The 19,774-nt window shown below is 33.7% G+C and overlaps 1 protein-coding gene across 1 annotated transcript in view; it reads right to left on the bottom strand.

The window, feature by feature from the left end:
- Nucleotides 1–5,545: 5,545 nt before the first annotated feature.
- kat80 (katanin 80) overlaps nucleotides 5,546–19,774 on the bottom strand; it is a 178,504-nt gene continuing 164,275 nt past the window's right edge. The window contains exons 3-9 of the mRNA XM_071890121.1: nucleotides 18,555–18,899; nucleotides 17,300–17,638; nucleotides 10,990–11,849; nucleotides 9,489–10,138; nucleotides 8,267–8,414; nucleotides 8,084–8,203; nucleotides 5,546–6,341 (exon numbers count right to left, since the gene is read on the bottom strand). Of these exons, the coding sequence (XP_071746222.1) occupies nucleotides 6,209–6,341; nucleotides 8,084–8,203; nucleotides 8,267–8,414; nucleotides 9,489–10,138; nucleotides 10,990–11,849; nucleotides 17,300–17,638; nucleotides 18,555–18,899 (2,595 nt within the window). The 3' untranslated portion in view covers nucleotides 5,546–6,208. The remainder of the gene's footprint in view (nucleotides 6,342–8,083; nucleotides 8,204–8,266; nucleotides 8,415–9,488; nucleotides 10,139–10,989; nucleotides 11,850–17,299; nucleotides 17,639–18,554; nucleotides 18,900–19,774) is intronic.

Here is a 19,774-nt window from a genome sequence, read left to right as displayed (position 1 = left end):
GGAGCCAAGTGGCATTAAGTCTCTATCTCATACTTCAAGACAAAAGAAAAGGACTCAACTAGTTACAACATTGTGGAAAATCCAGCATAAAATTTGCATGTCCTTGAAAAGTTGATGAAAGAGACTCTATACGATCTTTGACTATAGTGAAAATCAGAAAAGATAAAAGCAATACTGTTAACCAAATATTGAAAAAATTGATATCATATATTGACACCGAATGCAATTTATTCCTTTCCATGCCGGAATTGAACGTATGGGTAAAGGATATGAATCTCGAGGTTTGTCTTCCCCACTTACTGGGGATTTTTTTTCTATTGTAACATAACAGAGATGAATCAGAATGCCCAAGATATTGTTATTAAGGGGTGGTTGGCTTGTTACGTCATAATGAAGCTATGTAAACATGTGACAAATGAATGAAAAAAGAAAATAATGCTTAAGGTTAATAGAAATACCATAACACTTCACCGATTGATGTTAGACTTCCACCACGCTTTCTAGTAGTGACGTCAAGGGGTATAACTGTTACCAAGTACCTATATATTGCCTTGCTTGACTGTTAGTTTTAGAGTATAGCTGTTATACTCTATGACGTCAATATCTGTCTGCCTTGTCCAGCAGTCTGTACAGTACATCAAATTGAAAATTCTGGTAAGCCGTATTACATAATGACATAAGGATTGTATTTCCATTAACTTTGGATTCAACCTAATATTAAAACTTAAAAAGATTTGTCCTAAAAAAGTTTTATTTTATTAGTTTAACTTTTAATTTTTTTTTATGGAAATTTGACTAAATAAGTAGAGAAAAAGTTGCGTGAAAAAGTTCCGAAATTAAACATAAAAAATTCGATTGAATTAGATAAATACTAAGATAATTCTATACAGTATATTAAATACATTTAAATTGGAGATAATCTCCTTGCCTCTAAAACATTTCTGACTTATTACAATTAGTCAAGTAATTCACTTGATTGTATTTAATTTTGGAACTTTTTTATGCAACTTTACATTGCTAATTTATTAAATATTCCATTAGAAAATTAAAAATTAGAAAAAAAAATCAATAAACATCATTTTTTTTTTTTTTTTTTGACAGCAATTCATTGAAAAGTTTATTTATCAGTTTCAGCTATAATATAAAACAATTGAAAAATATATGCATTAAATATTAGCTTCAAAATATAATTCATCATTTTCCTTGATTTTTGTATGATTAGACACGTTTTGCAGGAATTGGACTCAAGATAATTCAAAAAATCATTTATCTTTAAAATTTTGAAATATTTTTATTAATTGATACTAATTTTGTTGCAATGAGCAAGAAAAGAAAAAAAATGATGTTTAGGTTGCAACCATAAAAGGCATTGCACTCGTCCATTGTCATATTTTTATAACTATAATGCTAAAGGTAGTAATTCCATGAAGAAAAATAATAAACAAAGCAACGACATTGACACTAGTCTGACCTTCATAATTGAGGGCATATTATTATAAGTACATTGCTTTTAAATACAAAAAAAGAAATATGTATGTCAAAGACAATAATAAAAAAATAAACATACAAAGACCATAAACTAACTTAGATCCAAGCTAAAGGTTGAGGCTTGTATTTATGTACAAACAAATGGTATTAGGGGAACATACGTACTTAAGTCAATACACATTACATAGTGTTCAGAATCAAGCCTTGAAAGATTTTTCCCTTTTTTGGGACGGAAGTGATTTTATTCGGACCTATTTTCTCTCTATCCCCGTTATGATATGAGTATTAAACATACGACACTATATTTGAAGACCCATGTTCACATTTGGAAACACACATGACGTCATCAAAAATTCATCTATAAAATAGGTTTTATAGGATTTTTATTTGCCACTGCAGGGTGTACCCTCACTAAAACAAAAATTTAGAGTGTATTTTGGCTTTAACCAGTGGTACAGGAACCATATGGGATAGTGATGTTCAAATAATGCATAAAAATGTAGCTAAATATGCATGCAATAAACGAAAAATGCAAATAAAACATTAAAAAAGGTCAAAATGCAAATAAATATTTAAAAAAAAAAAACATTAAAAAAGTAATTATTTGGGTTTTAAATATTTCTATCAAATTATAATTATTTTTTTTTACTCCAGCAAGCCCTTATTCTACTGAATAATCATTCATTTTGTAATCCTCTGAAGGTCCTTCACATTCCACGGATATCATTAGGGGCAATTGAAGCTCCCCATGATCCTGGGATTCTCCTTCACACCACTCTTTCTCACCAGAGAGCAATAAACCAATATTACTCATATTTTCAAATACATGATTCTTCTTGAGAATGTCCTTCAGCTTCTGTTCAAACGTGGGGATGGTCAGACTCTCACGCACCTTCTTAATGATGGACAAAAGGTACTCTTTCTTCGCCATGAGTGATGCTTTCCTTTAGGACCTGCAAGGTCGTCTTTATTAAGCCGAGGTCTTGGGAAAGAGAGGCTAATGGATTGTAAAATCCTCAATAGGTTGGGGGGAAAGATGGATAGGATAATCGGGGAGGGGAACCTTTCTACCTACAAATCCAAATAAAGAAACAAAATAATGAACAAAAGTTCCCTTGTTTTGGAAGGAAAACTTCGAGAGTGTGTTGAAAATTATTTAGGCTAGACGGTTTTTTATAGTAATAGCAAAATTAATGAAAAATTAATCATTTTTGTATTATTTATCTACTATGAAAAAAAAATTTCGTCATTGTATCTTAATCAATTTTAGGAAGCATTTAATTTCACTAGCGGTATTCAAGAAAGAAATAGATATTAATATAGATAACTTAATTACAATTGACAAATTAGACACCAATCCTGAAAAAATCTACCAAAATTGTTACAAAGCTTTATGCTTCTTTTTTTTTTTTCGAGCTCATTATTTTGGTCTGTTTTCTTTTTGATTGAACGTAGCCAGTTATTTATGTCTAGAGTATATTTTGTTTAAATAAATCAAACATTTTTTGAAGAAATGAACTTCAAAGTATTCTTAAAATAAAAAACCATTCTCACACTTTGTGAAGATTATCCATGTCAGGATTACTATGCTCATCGGCATTTAAAGGAAAAATAGTTTTTTCTTATAAGATCCCTTTCAAATATTAGAATAAGTACATTACTGATTAGATTACGTTGAGGAAAAAGTTATTTCAAATTTTTAAAACTTTCTATATCTTTTTTATTATTGTTCAAATCGGCGTTGTAAAGGAGTGATTGCATACTACAAAAACTTTTTGGATATTATTAGCCATTGGCCGGTTGATTCGTGAATATCGTGCGTCTACTCAAAGGAAGAAATTCGCTACATTTTATATTTTTACTGCCTCAAAGTGAAAAGCACGTCGAAAGCGACCAAGAAAATTTGTAAAGTATACGATGCCCATACTCTTTTGGTTCGTGTTTCACAACAGTGGTTCGAGAAATTATTTTCCCCTCTTCAATTTTACCCTCAACTGTGAACAACTCGGCCGTTTGAAGCTGGCGATCAAACATATGCGCCAAGCATTGGTAAATACGAGACAAGAAGACATCATTAAGACAACACCAGACCGCAACCATCTTTGATGACGCGCCAGAATCTCCGGGAGCTATCGTATGAAGAATTTCGTCTTTATCATCTTTGATGATATTTTGAGAAAAAGTGTCTCTAAAACCAACAATAGCTGAAGTTATACACAGTGGAAAAGGAGCGAAAAACATCTGAACAGATAAGGGACCATAAGGGATCTGTATGTAAACAAAAAAAAGTGTATTTACTTAATTTATACGGACCTAAGGAGTGGAGATTTCTTTTTTTTTCTCTCACGTCTTGAAAAAACAATATAGGTAATATCCAATATAAAAAATATTTTTAATTCTCAAGAAGTTATTAAGTAGCCTAGTCAATGTAATACAATAATTCATTCTGACTAAACATCAAATAAACAGACAACTCATAAATTATCATTAACCCCCCTAACAACCTCCTTCTATTTTCCTTATATACTATTTGATCAACACTAGCTTGTAAACTCAATCCTAACTTTTGATTTATTAAAGCCTAACCAATTAGTAACAAAACAAAACACAACTTTGCTCTTTAGCCTACGTACAATTGCTACTCAAATTCCCAGTGAGTTAGAGTTAAAGGGACACCATGACAGAGGACTAAATCCACAACGGGTGCCAGGCCTTCCGCCACCACCTGAAGGCGATCATTGCTGCTAAGAGCGCTTATATTAATGATTGAGAGAGTTCAGAAACCCATCTATTTATTTTATAGCATTAATTTTGTGAAATTCCAGTGTTAATCACTAAATGATATCTTGTTGAAGTTTCAAATTACAAGTGTTCAGATTTCAATGGATCACTGTCTGCAGCGTTTTCACGTGAAGCTGGCATTGTTGAAGTCGGCCATTTTGGGAGCCTAAACCCCCAAAACCTTTCTTCATTAATATTTAATAAGATTATGAACTATTAGACGTCAAAATGGGATCAACAACTAAAATGACTTAACATTACTTTCGATCAAAAATATTTACCTCTATTACCTTGGTTTATAATACATTTGAGCTTAATATCTATTAAAAATATGTTATAACATCGTTAAACAATCTTATTTCTATATTGTAGATAGAAATTTAACTATTACAAATGAAAGAATATGATATATTTCTCTAATTATTCTAAACTTTTCTCGTCCCTAATTGATCAAAAACAAAAAAATAGTTGTACAAATTCAACTCTTTCATAATGATTTTCAGTACATATTACTTTGATCATATTCAAATATCAGTGTTTATCATTGCATCAAGTAGCATTCAATGCAGGTGTTAAGGCTTTTTTTTTATTAAAGCTATTTGGTAAACTTTAATGCAAGGTTAATAAAAACTACAAGGCTATACCATAACGCTTTATCTACAAATGTTTGACTTCCACCACGCTTATTAATAGTGGCGTCAAAGAGTATAACTGTTACCAAAAAAAGCTATATATTGCTTTCCTTGACTGTTACTGTACCGCTGTTAACCTGTATGACGTCATATACGTCCGTCTTGTCCAGAAGTCGGTACGGTACATCAAATTGAACATTCTAGAAGCCCGATTACATGATAGGATAACCTTTTATTTCTATTAATTTTGATTTAATGTATATTTTTTGGAAATTTGTTCATTTTATGCAGTAAAAATATCAACTTTAAGCCTCCAAAATAGCGTCTCCTTCAATCATGCTGCAATTCATGACGTCTATGAAAATGATCTATAGTGAAGAAATTAAGATGTGTTGAGTGCTTATAAGGATATATTCCGAAATAACTCATTGACAAGTGTTTATGTTCTTAGGTGATCCTTGAAGAAATGAGAAAAAACTATATCGATACCAAGAAAAAAATCTTTTAACAGTAATGATGATCCTTTAATACAATAACATTAAAGGGCAGCGAATATGCCTTGCCGTAAAATTACTTAGAGCCAATGAGCCCACCTTTATGTGGCATATTAGATAGTCCAACAAACAATGAAAGAACAACAAAAATTATTGACAAATGTAAGATATTATTGAGCCAAAAAAAATAATATATAATGTAATAATGAATAATATGTAATAAGTCATTTTGTGAACAGAGGAAACTTGTCTTTTTCCCAGTTAATAAATAAGTAGGAATAACTCTGGTACACTATACGAAGATCATTCTCAAAGTATCTATTGGGCAGGGCAGCTTTCGTGGCTATAGTGTGATTCATCCATGGATTATAATTATTATAAGTACACATTTGTCCATCATAACACATCCATAATGTATTTTTTAAGAATAACATAAAAAAAATTTGAGAGAGAGAGATTGAGATTAGGTATTTGGACTTGTAACACAACAGCAACCAAAACTTGGGTGAAATATTTCTAAAAAAATAGTTAGTAAGGCTTTTTTTTTTCTTAAAAAAAATATATAATAATTGACAGACAATTTTGAAAGTACGATTTGCTTTCCATATAATGATTATAATAATTAAAATTGAATAGTTATACATGCAAAAAACTGAATGGTATTATTTTCTTTTCTTTCTTCCAAGATATTTCTCCGATTGGAATTGTTATGGTTACATTATCATCATAAATGAGACATCGTCAATCGTAAATTCAATTTCGTTCATATATATGTATTTATTAAATATGTATAAATACATTTGTTTAATTAATTCAGTCCAAATATTGCATAAGAATAGATAGTTCTCTGTATGTATGACCAATTTTTCCAGCTATGTTTTGCTTCTTCAAAATTAATGAACGAATCTTCACCAAGTCCTTGTAGCATTGCATACATTTATTATGCCTAGAAATAACAAAGAAAGAGATATAGACAAATGAAAAAAAGTCAATAACTAGGGACATCAGTGAATATTGGCTAAATTAAGGCAAGCGTAAAAACCATGGCTGAGAAAACCTCAACCAAAATATGGCAACTTTGAGGGACGATATATCTGCTGGCTGAGACCACTGGGCATATAAATCCTATACATTATTAGTGGGCATGTTTAGGTCTTGTTAGCAATCTGAACAGTGTTTTAAACTTTCTATACAGATATCCCTATAACACAAAGTGATACTTAGTCGCTGATACGTTAGAACTTCTTTTAAAAAGCAGAATGATTAAATAGAGAGCTCATATTTTGCTCTTACCAATATATACTTTTTTTTTTAATACGCTCATTAAAATTTAGCCAATTTTCACATCCCAACCAATAACACATTAGTCAACTCATTTTATCCCCCTTGGATTGAAATGCTGTGTTCCTGATCACGGATTTTACCTCCAGTACTATGAAATGAGGTTTATAAACCAAAAATTTTGCTTTTGTGGTCCAAAAAGACATGCTCTGCCCATTGTTTTTAAAACAGGGGAGGGGGAATTAATGCAGCTAAAAAAAGTGGAGGGGATTAGCTCCATGTTGCAATATTTCATATATTCTAGTATATTAAGCCATCAATTAACCTTGATATCTTAATAAATATTGAAAAATCTTTTTTCAAGCAAAATAATTTAAATATATTTTCTCAAGATGATCTTTTTTTTCTCCAATTATGAGGTTGTTTGTATGCCCTCACTTCACAACAAACTAGGATTTGTATATTTGTGATCCAAAATGACGAATTTATAAGACTTGTAATGGCAAGGTCCATTATTATTTGATTTTCTCTACTTTTTACAACGTATTTTATCCGAGTTAGAAAAAGATACATAAATAATAAAAAATTATCTTTAGTTGTGATATTTCACTGGGGAAAATAACACTAAATGATGTACAATGTGGTCTAGATACATTCGGAAAATATTTCAAGGCGTATAACGAACAAACTAGATGCCCAAGAATCATATTGTTTTATGTTATTTGAAAGCTACATTTTATGGCATTCAATTATTTATATTGAGATCCATCTCTCTTCACAACCTCGGCCAACGGCTCGAGAAGCGTTGGCAGGCCGGGCGACTTCGTATGAATGTGGCATTTTCATTGTACAAGTGATTGACTTCTGCAGGATCTCCACAGGTGAATGCTCCACCCTCTTCCTGAGATAGAAATCGCATGGGCTCAGAGTTGTTTGCGAGAGAAAAATCTGGGCACCAAAAGTGAGAACCTTTTTTGGCCAAAATATCCTGGACTTTTTATGGTTTTGTGGGCCAGTGTCTGACTGGAAAATATATTTCCTCCCTTGGGCTACTCCATCCATCATTTAATGTAGCTTGTTTGTAATAATAACTAGTTTGTTCGTTATAAGCCTTTAAAGATTTCCCAATTATTCCATTCTGGCCAAAAAAGTTCTAGTTAAAAGCAAAAAATACTTTATTTGGGGGTGGGTTAAAGGCAGTACAGCTCACTCCCTACCCCTGTCCTCTTAATATGTACAATGTGATTGGACAAGTTGTAACTTGTCCAAGCATACATGGTAATTAAAGGTAAATGGCGTTTTCAAAATTTTCCACTCTATATGTGGTTTTAAAAAATATCCAATCCAAGGCCAGAAAAAATGTTGACATTTTCTTGACTGGTCGTGAGTAAATTTACAAAATAATACCTTTCTTCTCTGGAAATATCGACCCCAAGGTTCTGCACCGGACTATCGATATTTGACTTTATCACAGAGGCAAAGTTTTTCAATATTAGCTTCATGGCTCCGCAGCCAATGTTAATATACCTACAATGATAAAATAAACAGGTCGTAAATTATAAATGATTATAATTTCTAGAAGCAACTTACATCTCATATTTACTTTGTAGTAATTCTCCAATGGAAGGTAATAATGCAGTACATAAATCCAAGTTCCAAATAGAAGGCCTTAATGTGATAACGGATAATAAGTCTACAATGACTGCTTGATCTCGGAGAGATATAGCTTGATCAACAGCTATTTTAGAGGAAGATAAAAAATAAAATATTAGATGAAGGATGTTTGTACTTGAGTGTGAAAATTAAGACATTCCTTTTAGGAAGAAAACATTTATTCAAAATAGTCTTGAAAAATCCAAAGTTAATTCATATTTCCTTTAACGGGTACAAAATGAAAACGTAAATATTTTTCATACTATTCTTGAAGATTTTACATATTTCTTATAATATTAACTTGCGGAAAAAGTAATTTCGTATTTCCTGCCCTTTTTTTTAACTACGTAAAAATTGTTTATTATTTATATCGGATCACATGATAAGGTGTTGTAAAGATGTGAAAGTAACCTACAAAACCTTTTTGGACGGTATTAAGATTGGCCAGTTCTGCCACTTGTGGCTGGGGTCACAAATTTGGCCTCAATAGAGGTCTGTGAAAACGTCCGATTTTTTAGCCAATAGGGACAAGGGCCCGACGAGAATGGCGTTATGAAGTTGGATTCTCGTTGGCAACAACTTATCAAACATAATGGGGCATACTTGGCTTAAATCGGATGATTGCAACACTTCTTATCAACCATTAAAATAAAGCAAAAAATACGAAATTTATTTTGCCCCTAACCTATTAAATTTTACAAAACTATTTCCAACCCTGTCAGCTATTTATCTATTCGATACTGTCACAATTAGGTATTACTATGGTAGTACTATTTTACGAAAAGAGACGCATAATTTACGGATCTATTTCAATACAGGCCTGGTCAATAGCATCCTTTAATTACTCTTCACTTCTATCATGTTCTCTATATATACATTCATCTCTAATATGTGGCGAGAAGGAATAGCCAAGTGGATTAGCATCTGGGCTATAGATTGACGACACTGACAATTTATATTTTTGGCAAAGCCTGATTTTGATGATTTACAGACATACTTCCCTTCAATATCCCAATCCTCATGGGATCTTTTAAAGAAAGGAATGAAAGAAAAGGACTCCTTACATTTATCTTAGTCCCCACTCACACAAAAACTGGCCCTGAGTATAAATTTCCGAGATCTCAGAAGATAACCCCACATTGTAATTAAATATAAGTACCTGTTTTGGCGTCTTTTGACTGCCACATTCGTTGAATAATTTCTAAATTACGCCCCCTCGCCGTGAGGACAGACATCATAGATTCATGACCATTGAGTATCGAGGAAGTTACTTCTGATTCTGACAATTCTCCTACGGGTTGATTGTAGCGTTCATATAAACTACTAAATTTAGACGTGCTTGAAAAACAGGGAGCAGTCAAGCTCATTAAATTTACTTTCTTAGGTAAAAAATCATCCATTTGTATCCCGGAGGGTTTATCGGAATTCATGGGAACTATTTGTTCTTGTTGTGGTTGAAATAAGTGAAGTTGTTCTTTTTCCGGTAGGAGATTGCTACTCCCACTATAAAGAGATCCACCACTACTATTCATAGGAACTTCATAAGTGGGTGTACCAGGATTGGAGTTGGACTGTGGAATGCTATGTGAATATTCGTTTGGTGGACAAGAGCGTCTGACTAAATTTGGACGATCAGTAGCAGAAGGGCGATTTGTATTTGATGTGTTACTAGAAATTTGGACACGAGAAATAGGATTTAAAGGAGCGCTGCTCAAATCAGTTGTAGAAGAAACTCGAGATCCAGAACCTCCACGAGTAAGGGAATTACATCGAAAATTAGTATCATATGAGTTGAAATCCTCTCCGTTCCTGGAAAAAAAAATGTAGAATTTGTATTAAGACATTCACTTTGCATGACGTAAATATTCTTCGGAATACATTTGATGAATTCAAGGAATTGATTGAGCTGTATACACTAAACATGAATATAACAGTAACAAAATAATCTCTTATCAATCGATTGTATTTCAATATATAGTGTATGTAACGGAAATCTGAACAAATATTTCTACAACCATATATCTCAACAGCAATAAGAGTTAGAAACTTGAAATTTTACTTAATAAATCCTCATATAATTAAGTTGGAATTTATTCCATATGATTCCCATTAGCTGCTACAAAAGCCTCCAAAGGGGTCCTAATGTCAGAACAATGTAAACCTCATCCATTTTGTCCCAGGTTGTAACGATGGAAGCCTTCAGGTAATCCACATTCCTGTGAGACGTTCGACAGGCCCCTCCTTCACAACACTCAGATCTGATGATAATTGGAGCCAGATGGATGCAGGCGAAAAATAAGATAATTGGATTTTAGCAGATCTTTGGAGTTTAAGACTTCAAATTGAACCAGATGCCTCAAATATGTCTCTAGCTGTATACTCAGTGGTGCAGAAGCACTCTAACTAGTTGACAATATTTCCGGCTTTATTCCTGCGCATAGGAAAATCAGAATGTTGCTTTGTTTTATTTGTTCCGTGATTTAAATAAAAAAAAGATTCAACAAGTTACTTGAAAATTTTCTTCATGAAATCATAAAAATCGATGGAAATTCCAAGCTTGTAACTCTATTACTTACTCTTAATTTTAAACCTTTTATACTTGTTCAGATTTGGGTCAGGCATACAGTATAAAATTGATCAAGTAGTTATTTTGAACTTACCTATACTCCGGATTGTTGGAGGATCTAGGCTGTACACTAGTAGATCTTTGATTTCTTCCAGAAACAGGGGAACCCGGAGTATTTTCCCTCATATGCACAGTGGTCTTTCCGTTTTCGTACGACACAGGAGTGTCGTATACAGACGCAGGTCGTGTAGGAGTACCGGAACTAGATCCTCTTCGATGCCTCACAGTGTTAGTAGGAATAATATTAATGCTGTTAGAGTTTTGCCCGCTGCGACGTGTCGGACTTGGAGAGGCTTTTTTACTCGACATGAGCCGAAGCTCAGCAGGTCTGGTGGCAGTAATTGGTGGTGCTGGAGCTGAAACAATCGCCTGTTGTTGTGTTGTTTCAATCACGACTCCAAGAGTAGTGGTTGTGGCGGTGATGGTTTGTAAATCCCCTCCACACTCAGAAGGATCCAAAAAGAGTTCATCTGGAGGGGGCGGCGTTCGATTCAGCTCCCTTTTCCTAGGACGAAATATATGTTCATAATTTCGATAGTCCGTAATATCCGCTTGACTGAAGTTATCAGAGTCTTCTGGATCGGTTCCAGATTTATCGGAGCATTGTTCTTCGGACATTTTAACTTGATAACTGGGACGCTCCTTGGTGAAAGAACGTCTTACGGTGGTTCCGGATCGGAAGTTTTGATTGCCATTGTGATTATTGTTGTTGATCATATTGTTGTTGAGGTTCAGCTGATTGCTAAGTGAGTTATTATTAATATGATTGTTTAAATTATTGGTACTCAAAGAGGGAAGTAGGGGTTGGGATATTTTGCTGGAGCCAAACGGCTTCACTTTCTTCAAATCCACGACATATAATGAAACAGTCGACATTTGATGAGCCGCTCCAATCTGAAAATTGAGGAGGGAAAAAAAATATTAACTTTAAGATTAAAAAAACAATTCACACATAATTATAATATTAGCTATGTAAAAAATTCAGAGTTGTTTTTGCGCTAGATGTCTTGAGTGAGCTATATCTTATATTGGATAAAAATAGATGCTTGAAGTATGCTTAAAGGTGAAGCGTACCCTTGAAAAAAGCTCATTTACAGTTTTGTGTTAGGTGAAAACAGTTATTTGTTGCAGCGTTCCAAAATGGAAGTAAAAAAACCCCAAATAATTAGATACATTTTGTGGGGCGTTTCAGGGCTTTGGCTGGAGGGCCTGTAGCTCCCTCCCCCAAATTAAGGAATTTTGCTTTTTAATAGAAAATGTAATATTTGAATTGGAATGTTTTCCCACAGCTGTGGATTTTTGGACTTTTTTTTCCAAAAAATTAAAAATTTGATGAATAGCTGTAGATTTTTGAATTTTTTTCCCCAGAATATTCATTATTTACTATTTTTTCCAAAAAAAAAATTATTTTTTATGAACAGCTGTGAATTTTTGAAAAAATTTAATTTTTTATTTTTTTTCCAAAAATTAAAATTTTTGGATTTTTTTTTTTTTAAATGTAAAAAGCAAGTTCCCCTTAAAATATAATTCTACAGCCACCCCTGATTCTTCAGTATTCCTAAGACTAAGATGAAAACTCAAAGGAGGCAGCCAAATAAATTGATACTGTTTATGGACCCAAATGCAACAGCAAAACAGTGGTTCCAACGTTTCCGTTTTGGTAATGTAGAGGTCGAAAATGAGGGACAATCAGGTAGACCAATCATAGAAAATATCGAGAAAATATGGAAATAGTCGAGTTGAACCGGCATTTGAGCACTTATTCCATGGCTCAGGAACGGAAGATAATCCAGAAACCCGTTTCGAACCATCTAAATCGGATATTCCTGACTATGTTAATTTTCTTGTTAAAATAAAGCGAAAAAACGCTCAGGACTTTTTACTTCACGTATTAATTCAGAGATTTTAAAGGAACTCACACTGGGTAGTCTTAAATACTCATAATGTATGTGATTGATGCGAGGGATGGACATTATATATATGATAGGGCAGCAGCTGAACTTATGATCACCACGAGTACCGACCGAACAAACCACCGCTATCACTCTACACAATCACTCTTAGTCAAAGGAAATACTATGTAATTCTTTTCTTTCTTCCAAACAAAATATATATATAAAAAAAAAAAAAAAAGACAAAATGTTTGGTCGATGAACATTGAACACAAAAAGAAGGGAAAAAAAGACGAATGGCATTTATGTATTTATTATAATACCTAGTAGTACCTACATAATAATAATGATTCATTCTATGTAAGTTGCAAACCATGGAGAAATGAATTTGAGGGGGAGGCTAAAAAGGAAGAAATATATTTATAGTCGGCACATAATTTCAAGCCTAGTTCCTTATATATATATATATATATGTAGGGGTTCTTGAACACTTGCCGGATGCCATTTTTCCTCATGCAATTTTTCATTCTTCAACTAAACAATCTTCAAAAATGTTTACAGTGCATATACTGAGCTGCCCCGCCATGAGAAATAGTAATGTACATGTCTGCGCGTCTAAAACTGAACACTCTGAAATTTTTAAAAATAGTTAAATAATTCTGTAATTCTTAAAGTGGTCGACGAATTAATTATTTTAACATGAAAGATGAGAGTCTTAGACACATGTCTATTCAATATGGCCGCCCATGTTCTCCACTACCAACTCCAGTCACGACCGGAACTTGCTGCATGACATGTCGATGAAGCTCTGGTCGAGGTTGGCTCAGGCATTCTTGAGGGCAGACTTCAGCTGGTCCTTGGACTTGTATTGGACTCCCGACAGCATCCCCTTTAAACGCCCAAATACTGCAAAGTCAAGCGGTGAACAATCAGGCGAGTGAGGCAGCCAAGAATACTGATCGAAAAAGGCTGGAGTCTCGATCTGAAGAACCTCTTGGATAAAGTTGCTAGTGTGGCAGCTGGCACCGTCCTGCTGCCACCACCACCTGTCCCCGTAAGTAGCCTTGGCCCAAGGGAACACTTTGTCCTTCAAGTATTGTCAGTACGTCCCGGAGTTAAGCCTCTCGTGGTCCTCAAAGAAGATGAGATCACATTTCTGACTGTTGGACGCAACAACAGCCAGGATCTGGAGGTTGGTGAAGTGCCTTTTCTTACCCACATGCACCACGTCATCATCCCTGGTACCGAGAGACTCCGCCAGATAAAATTCGGTGTCGTTGGCCACCATCTCGCCTAGGCTGAAGGGTGTCTCATCACTGAACAAAACGACGACATTGGCTGGCTTTTTCTTAAGCTTGTTAAGAAGAATCTTCGACCTTGCGAGGCATTTTTCCTTGTCTACAGGCTTGAGGGCTCAAGGAGGGGTTCTCTTGAATACCTTAAGGCCAAGATATGTCTTAACTAGCCGGTCCATGGTCCTTCTGCTGACGTTGAACTCCCTGGAGAGGCCACTGACGGTAACCCTGCCTCTCTTATTCTCGACAGACTTTTTCACGGCAGCAACCATTTTGTCCAACCTTCGAGGCCTTGACTTAGATCTAGTGGTCGCCTCTGGAGTCCCTTTGGCTACCACGCTGTAAACGGTGGTGCGGCTGCAGTTCAGAACCTTGGCAATTTCAATGGAGTTTTCCCCGTTAGGAAAGTTCAAAATTTCGACTCGACGTCTCTCCATATTATCGGCTGTTGTTTCACTTTTGCTATTTAGATTTTGCTGGAGTTTTGTTTACAACTAGTCAAGACCCTTGCCTCGAAGTATAAACCGGTTTCAACTCAATAAAATTACGAATATGTGCATGGCGTAAAATTTAAAGGAGTGTTAAGTTTTATCCAAATCCAAAAATTAAAATTTTTTTGAAAAAAATTCAAAAGTTCATTGTTATTGACAAAAAATATTTAAAATCTAAGATTTTTTGCTCTGCTTCATAATTTTCCCGAAATACAAAATAAATCTATGTACAGCCCCTCCAGTACACCCTCTACGGACGCCCCAGTTAAAGCCCTAAAAAGGGGCTAGCAAAGCCATTGACATAACAGCAGCAACAAAAACGAAAGGACAATAGTTCCAAGTCGTAAAAAAGAATGAACAAACTATTTTAAAAAGATGTCCAACTTTATAATCAATATTATGAATTACAATAGTTCAGTTTTCTTTTTTAAGCCTATTTAAATCATAAAATATGTTACAAACACGTATGTAAAATTGACCAAATTTCTGGAGAAAAGAAACCTAACCTTGAGATCCTACCCTGGGAGCGATGACAAAAAAGCCAACATGAGTTTTGGCACAATGACACCTTTAGATATTTAAAACATGTTGACACCACAACGACTTATTAAATAATGAAAAAAAAGAAAAAAGAGCACACCCATCAACCGTTTTTCCTTTATTAATCTCCAAATGTTTTTTTTTGATCTACCAAACCCCACAATTAATTATAAATTTGTGGTTACATAGTTCTGGACGCTAAAATAGACAAACAAAGACTAGATCCCTGAAAGTATCTTAGAAGCTGAGAATATGCCATCAGAACGTGACCACTAAATTTGGGTCTTCACTCTTTTGAATGCTGACAAGAAACCAACGTAGGAGAAGATGCTAACATGGGTCTAGGCCAACTACCCAGACATTAACGCTGTGTTCCAGCAGGATGTTGCGCTTGCACACACATCCAAAAAGGTCCAAAAGTGGTTGGAGCACAACATGTCTTTCTGGCCAAAGAAAATGTGCCCCCTACCCACCAGATGCCAACCCATTGGACTTCACTTTTTGGGTATATGTTGAGTCCAAGGCATGTACCGCCGTTACCCAAATATAAAGGACACAGTCAAGCAGCACTGGGATGCCATCTGCAAGGCCTTCCGTGTACGCCTAGAAGCCATCATTGTTCTGCCAAGGGGGGCTACATCGATGATTAGGGTACCCAAGACATCATGTTAGTTATACACCATTACAGCTGGTTGCTGAAATACATCTTGATAAAGTTCTAGATTGAAAGTGGTAAGATATTTTTGCCGCACGTGGTATTTGCACAAACAAATTCCAACTATATCTTCTTCCATCTGTTTGTGACCTACTTGCTATAAGTTACATTTATACAATATACTAGTATGACTTTAATTTAAAATGGTATCAATAAAAAGAAAATGAGTTTTGCAATGAGGGAAGGGAATAGAACCATAAACTACAAGGCAATTGAATTAGAGGTGTGGGCAATAATATAGGAATGTATATTAGAGTGTCCCCTTTTGGGGGTTCATATTCCCGGGGGCACAAAGACCTTTTCTGCTGGGAAACAATAAAAAAATAGACTTACATAACGTTTGATGCCTCTCTTACTATTTTTGGCGTAGCAATTCATCAAAATTTAAACCTTGAAGTGATAGACGCAACAAAAACGGACGGTTCAAATACTAAAATTACAGTCACAAAACACTTGGAACATTGAAAAGTTTCAGATCACGTATATCCTCGTTGGTGATGGGAGTTAACTTAAAATCATGCAGAACTGAATAATATACCAAGATGGAATAAAAGACGTCATAGAAAACAGAGGACCAATTTCTAAATACAAAACTGTCCTTAGATGAAATTCATTTTAAAGAGACCACAAGTTACAAACAGTGCAGTTTATAAAAGACATTTTGTTCAAAAGTTTGAAATATGAACAAAAAAAATCTAGAGTGGACACTATGCGCAAATCCTCCCCCTAAAATCAAATTGAGTTATGTATCCCAATGTTTTCCTAATTTATGGTCCATTATACGTTTTCTACGTTGTGAGTTATCTTGAACTCGACTTCTTAACATTTAGTGGCCTCTTGAGGGGAAAAACATAAGCTTCGTTGGCGAATATAAACGAGTAAAACTTATCAAAAAAATGAACCAATTGCTTCACGAATGACACCAATTGAAGCGAAAAAAAATATGTGTCTCAATTATGTTAATTTATTTACACACCATACATCAAAAAATGACTAAAATGGGGTTTTGTTGAGAGCTTGAAGAATAAAATGGTGCTTTTTATGTACAAAATGCCCATCGCCCACATTATATCGAGACAAAGGATAGCACAGAAGTTATAGAGCTTTTGACTCATAGTATCGTATTGGGACGGTACAAAATGCATAAAAATGCCCAATTTACGCACAAAAATCCATTTGTTCTAATGCCAAATACGACCACCCCCCCAAAAAAAGTTCAAAAGGCTTCAAACTTTGTTAGTCCATTATTTTACTTTCCTCAGCAAAAAAAATATTTGTAAAGAAGAGAAAAAGATTATAAAGTCAAAAACGGGCCACTCTAATTTACATAATACAAACATTTGGAATGGTCGTCAATTAATTCAACTAAAATAGCTAAAAAAAAAACCAAAAGAAAAGAAAAACAACTTACCAACTGTGTTGAAGCAATGGCAATATCCTTCAGTTTTCCCCAACCCATGAGCAAATTATCGCAGAGCTTATTGGGCTCCCAGTTCTGTACTTTAAGACAATCCTGAGAGCCAGAGAATAGAATATTCCCATCTGGATGAAACGTAATGGCTCGGACAGGACCAGTATCTCGCTCAGTCGTCGAAATGAGATTAAAGGACTCCAAATCCCAGAAATTAACAGTTCTATCCGCTGAAGCTGAAGCCAAAAGAAATTCATGGGGATGGAACTCAACATCATGGACTGCCCCACCATGGTCATGAAACTCATTCATGAGTTTTCCAGCTCGAAGATCCCATATCTAAATTTAAAAAAACAAAAAAAACGAATACAATAAGACAACCTTAAATATATATATAAATATTAGTGATGGGACGATTAATCGGAATTGAGAATCAGGTGTTTTTCTACAACCAGAATCGACATCGAGAAATAATGTTTAATTTGTAATTCCGACTAAAATATATTACTGGTATTTAATACTAATCTAAGTTATAAGAAAAATAGGCTGCCTTATAAAAAAATATAGGAATTTTTGCTTTTTACAAGAAAATTTATTAATTGAAACTTAATTTAATTTTGCAAACTTTTTTCCAGAAAATTTAATTTTCTTTTTATGTTTATAATATTTTCCAGAAAATTTAATTTTCTGTGAATAATTATGTTTATAATATATTTTTCTTTAAAAATTTGATATTTCATAATTTTTATCAAAAAATTTAATTTTTTGTGAATAATTGTAGATTTTGAAACAAATTTAAATATGAAATCGTATTTTATAAATTTAATTTACGAAATTTATTTCAAAAATAAATTATAGCACAATGGTATTTTTCCACTATTATTTAAAATATTAAAGAATCGGTATCGGGATATTTTATGAATCGTCCCATCACTAATAAATATAGAGTTATAAATTCCAAGGTTAATAAAAATACAAGGTTAAATACAAAAATTGAAATCAAAATATTTTATAACGTTCCGAGATCAAAATTACGCCCACCGAATAAAATATTAAATCAAACTTTATTTTTTTTTTTAAATTTAAAAATCAACTCAAGTCGAGTTGAACCGATTCGGTAATTGTTCGGCTCAAAACAAGACTTAAAACACTTATCAGATTGCCAAAAACTAACAAAAATTACACACGAGTAAAAGCTTATAATTTATGACTCTATAAATATTATACCCTTACACAACTTAATTATAATTTTTACCTTCACATCCCCTTCTTCTCCCGCAGAGGCTATCCATTGTCCATCAGGACTGAATTTGAGGGAATTGACCATTTGAGAATGACCCTTATACGTGAAAATACAACCCTTTCGACGGATATCCCAAAGCTTTAAATTTGTATCCGTGGATCCAGAAGAGACGAAATCACCGTAAGGATGAAAATCAATACATTTAATACCCGATTTGTGACCTGTAAGGGTTCGGACGAGACGAGCTGCTTCCAAGTCCCATATCTTCAGGGCGCCACTTTGAGATCCTGCACAAACAAGTTCTTCAGTGTGACCAAATCGAACACATTCAACTGGAGTTGTATGACCACTTAGGCTCTGAAAAATAAAATACAAATGTTAAATGGCTAGAATATGAGGTTATCTCTCTTCTATGAAAATTGTCCATTGAATTAAACCCTCGTATGTAGAGTCAAGTCACCTACAAAGACTAATTAATCTATTACTGCTTTAAATCTAATTAAATTTCCTCTTCCTTTTTAGAGACGCTCTTGTAAATATTACGTAGAAGGAGGCTGGTTTAAAAATTTACCCATATTTAAATAGCTTTTTTTGGCCTTCAATGTTTTACTCAGTTGTCCATTAAAATCTGAAAACTTAGAATTTTAATGTTCAACAAAATATAATTTATTAATTAACCATAGAATTTCAAACATTTCAAGTATTAAACTTTTGGACAAAAATTTAAAAAATTTCAACTATTTATAAAAAATTAAATTTTAAATTTTTCAAAAAAAGTTTCAAAAATCCACAAATAATAACAATTAATTAAAAATTTTGGATTTTTTTTCTCAAAAATCCATAATTTTTCTCCAAAAATTTCAAAATTAAATTTCTCTTTTTTAAAAACAAAATCAGATTTTAAATTCTTTCGAGAGATATTTAAAAAAAATCATAGCTATTAACAAAAAATTAAATTTGTTCGAAAAAAAATTGGAAAAATTATATTAAATTTCTTTATTAATAATACATTTTCAAGTAAAACGAAAAAATCCTTAGTTTGGTGGGCCCATCCAGTACCCCTCTCAAACTTTTCTGATGACTGAACTGGACGGGACTATAGCCTTCAGTCCTAAATAAGGACCAATGATTATATTTCGGTCTATAGTCTGAGCTTGCAGTCTTTACTAAAATATTTTTAAAAAAATCGTTTAAGAGCAAACCGAAAAAATCAATTCAGTCTTGGAACGAGT

The sequence above is a fragment of the Lepeophtheirus salmonis genome, chromosome 7 (assembly GCF_016086655.4).
Source record: "Lepeophtheirus salmonis chromosome 7, UVic_Lsal_1.4, whole genome shotgun sequence".
NCBI classification, from domain to species: Eukaryota; Metazoa; Arthropoda; class Copepoda; order Siphonostomatoida; family Caligidae; genus Lepeophtheirus; species Lepeophtheirus salmonis.
The sequence above is the reverse complement of the archived record's forward strand: the minus strand, read 5'-3'. Positions and strand labels throughout refer to the sequence as shown.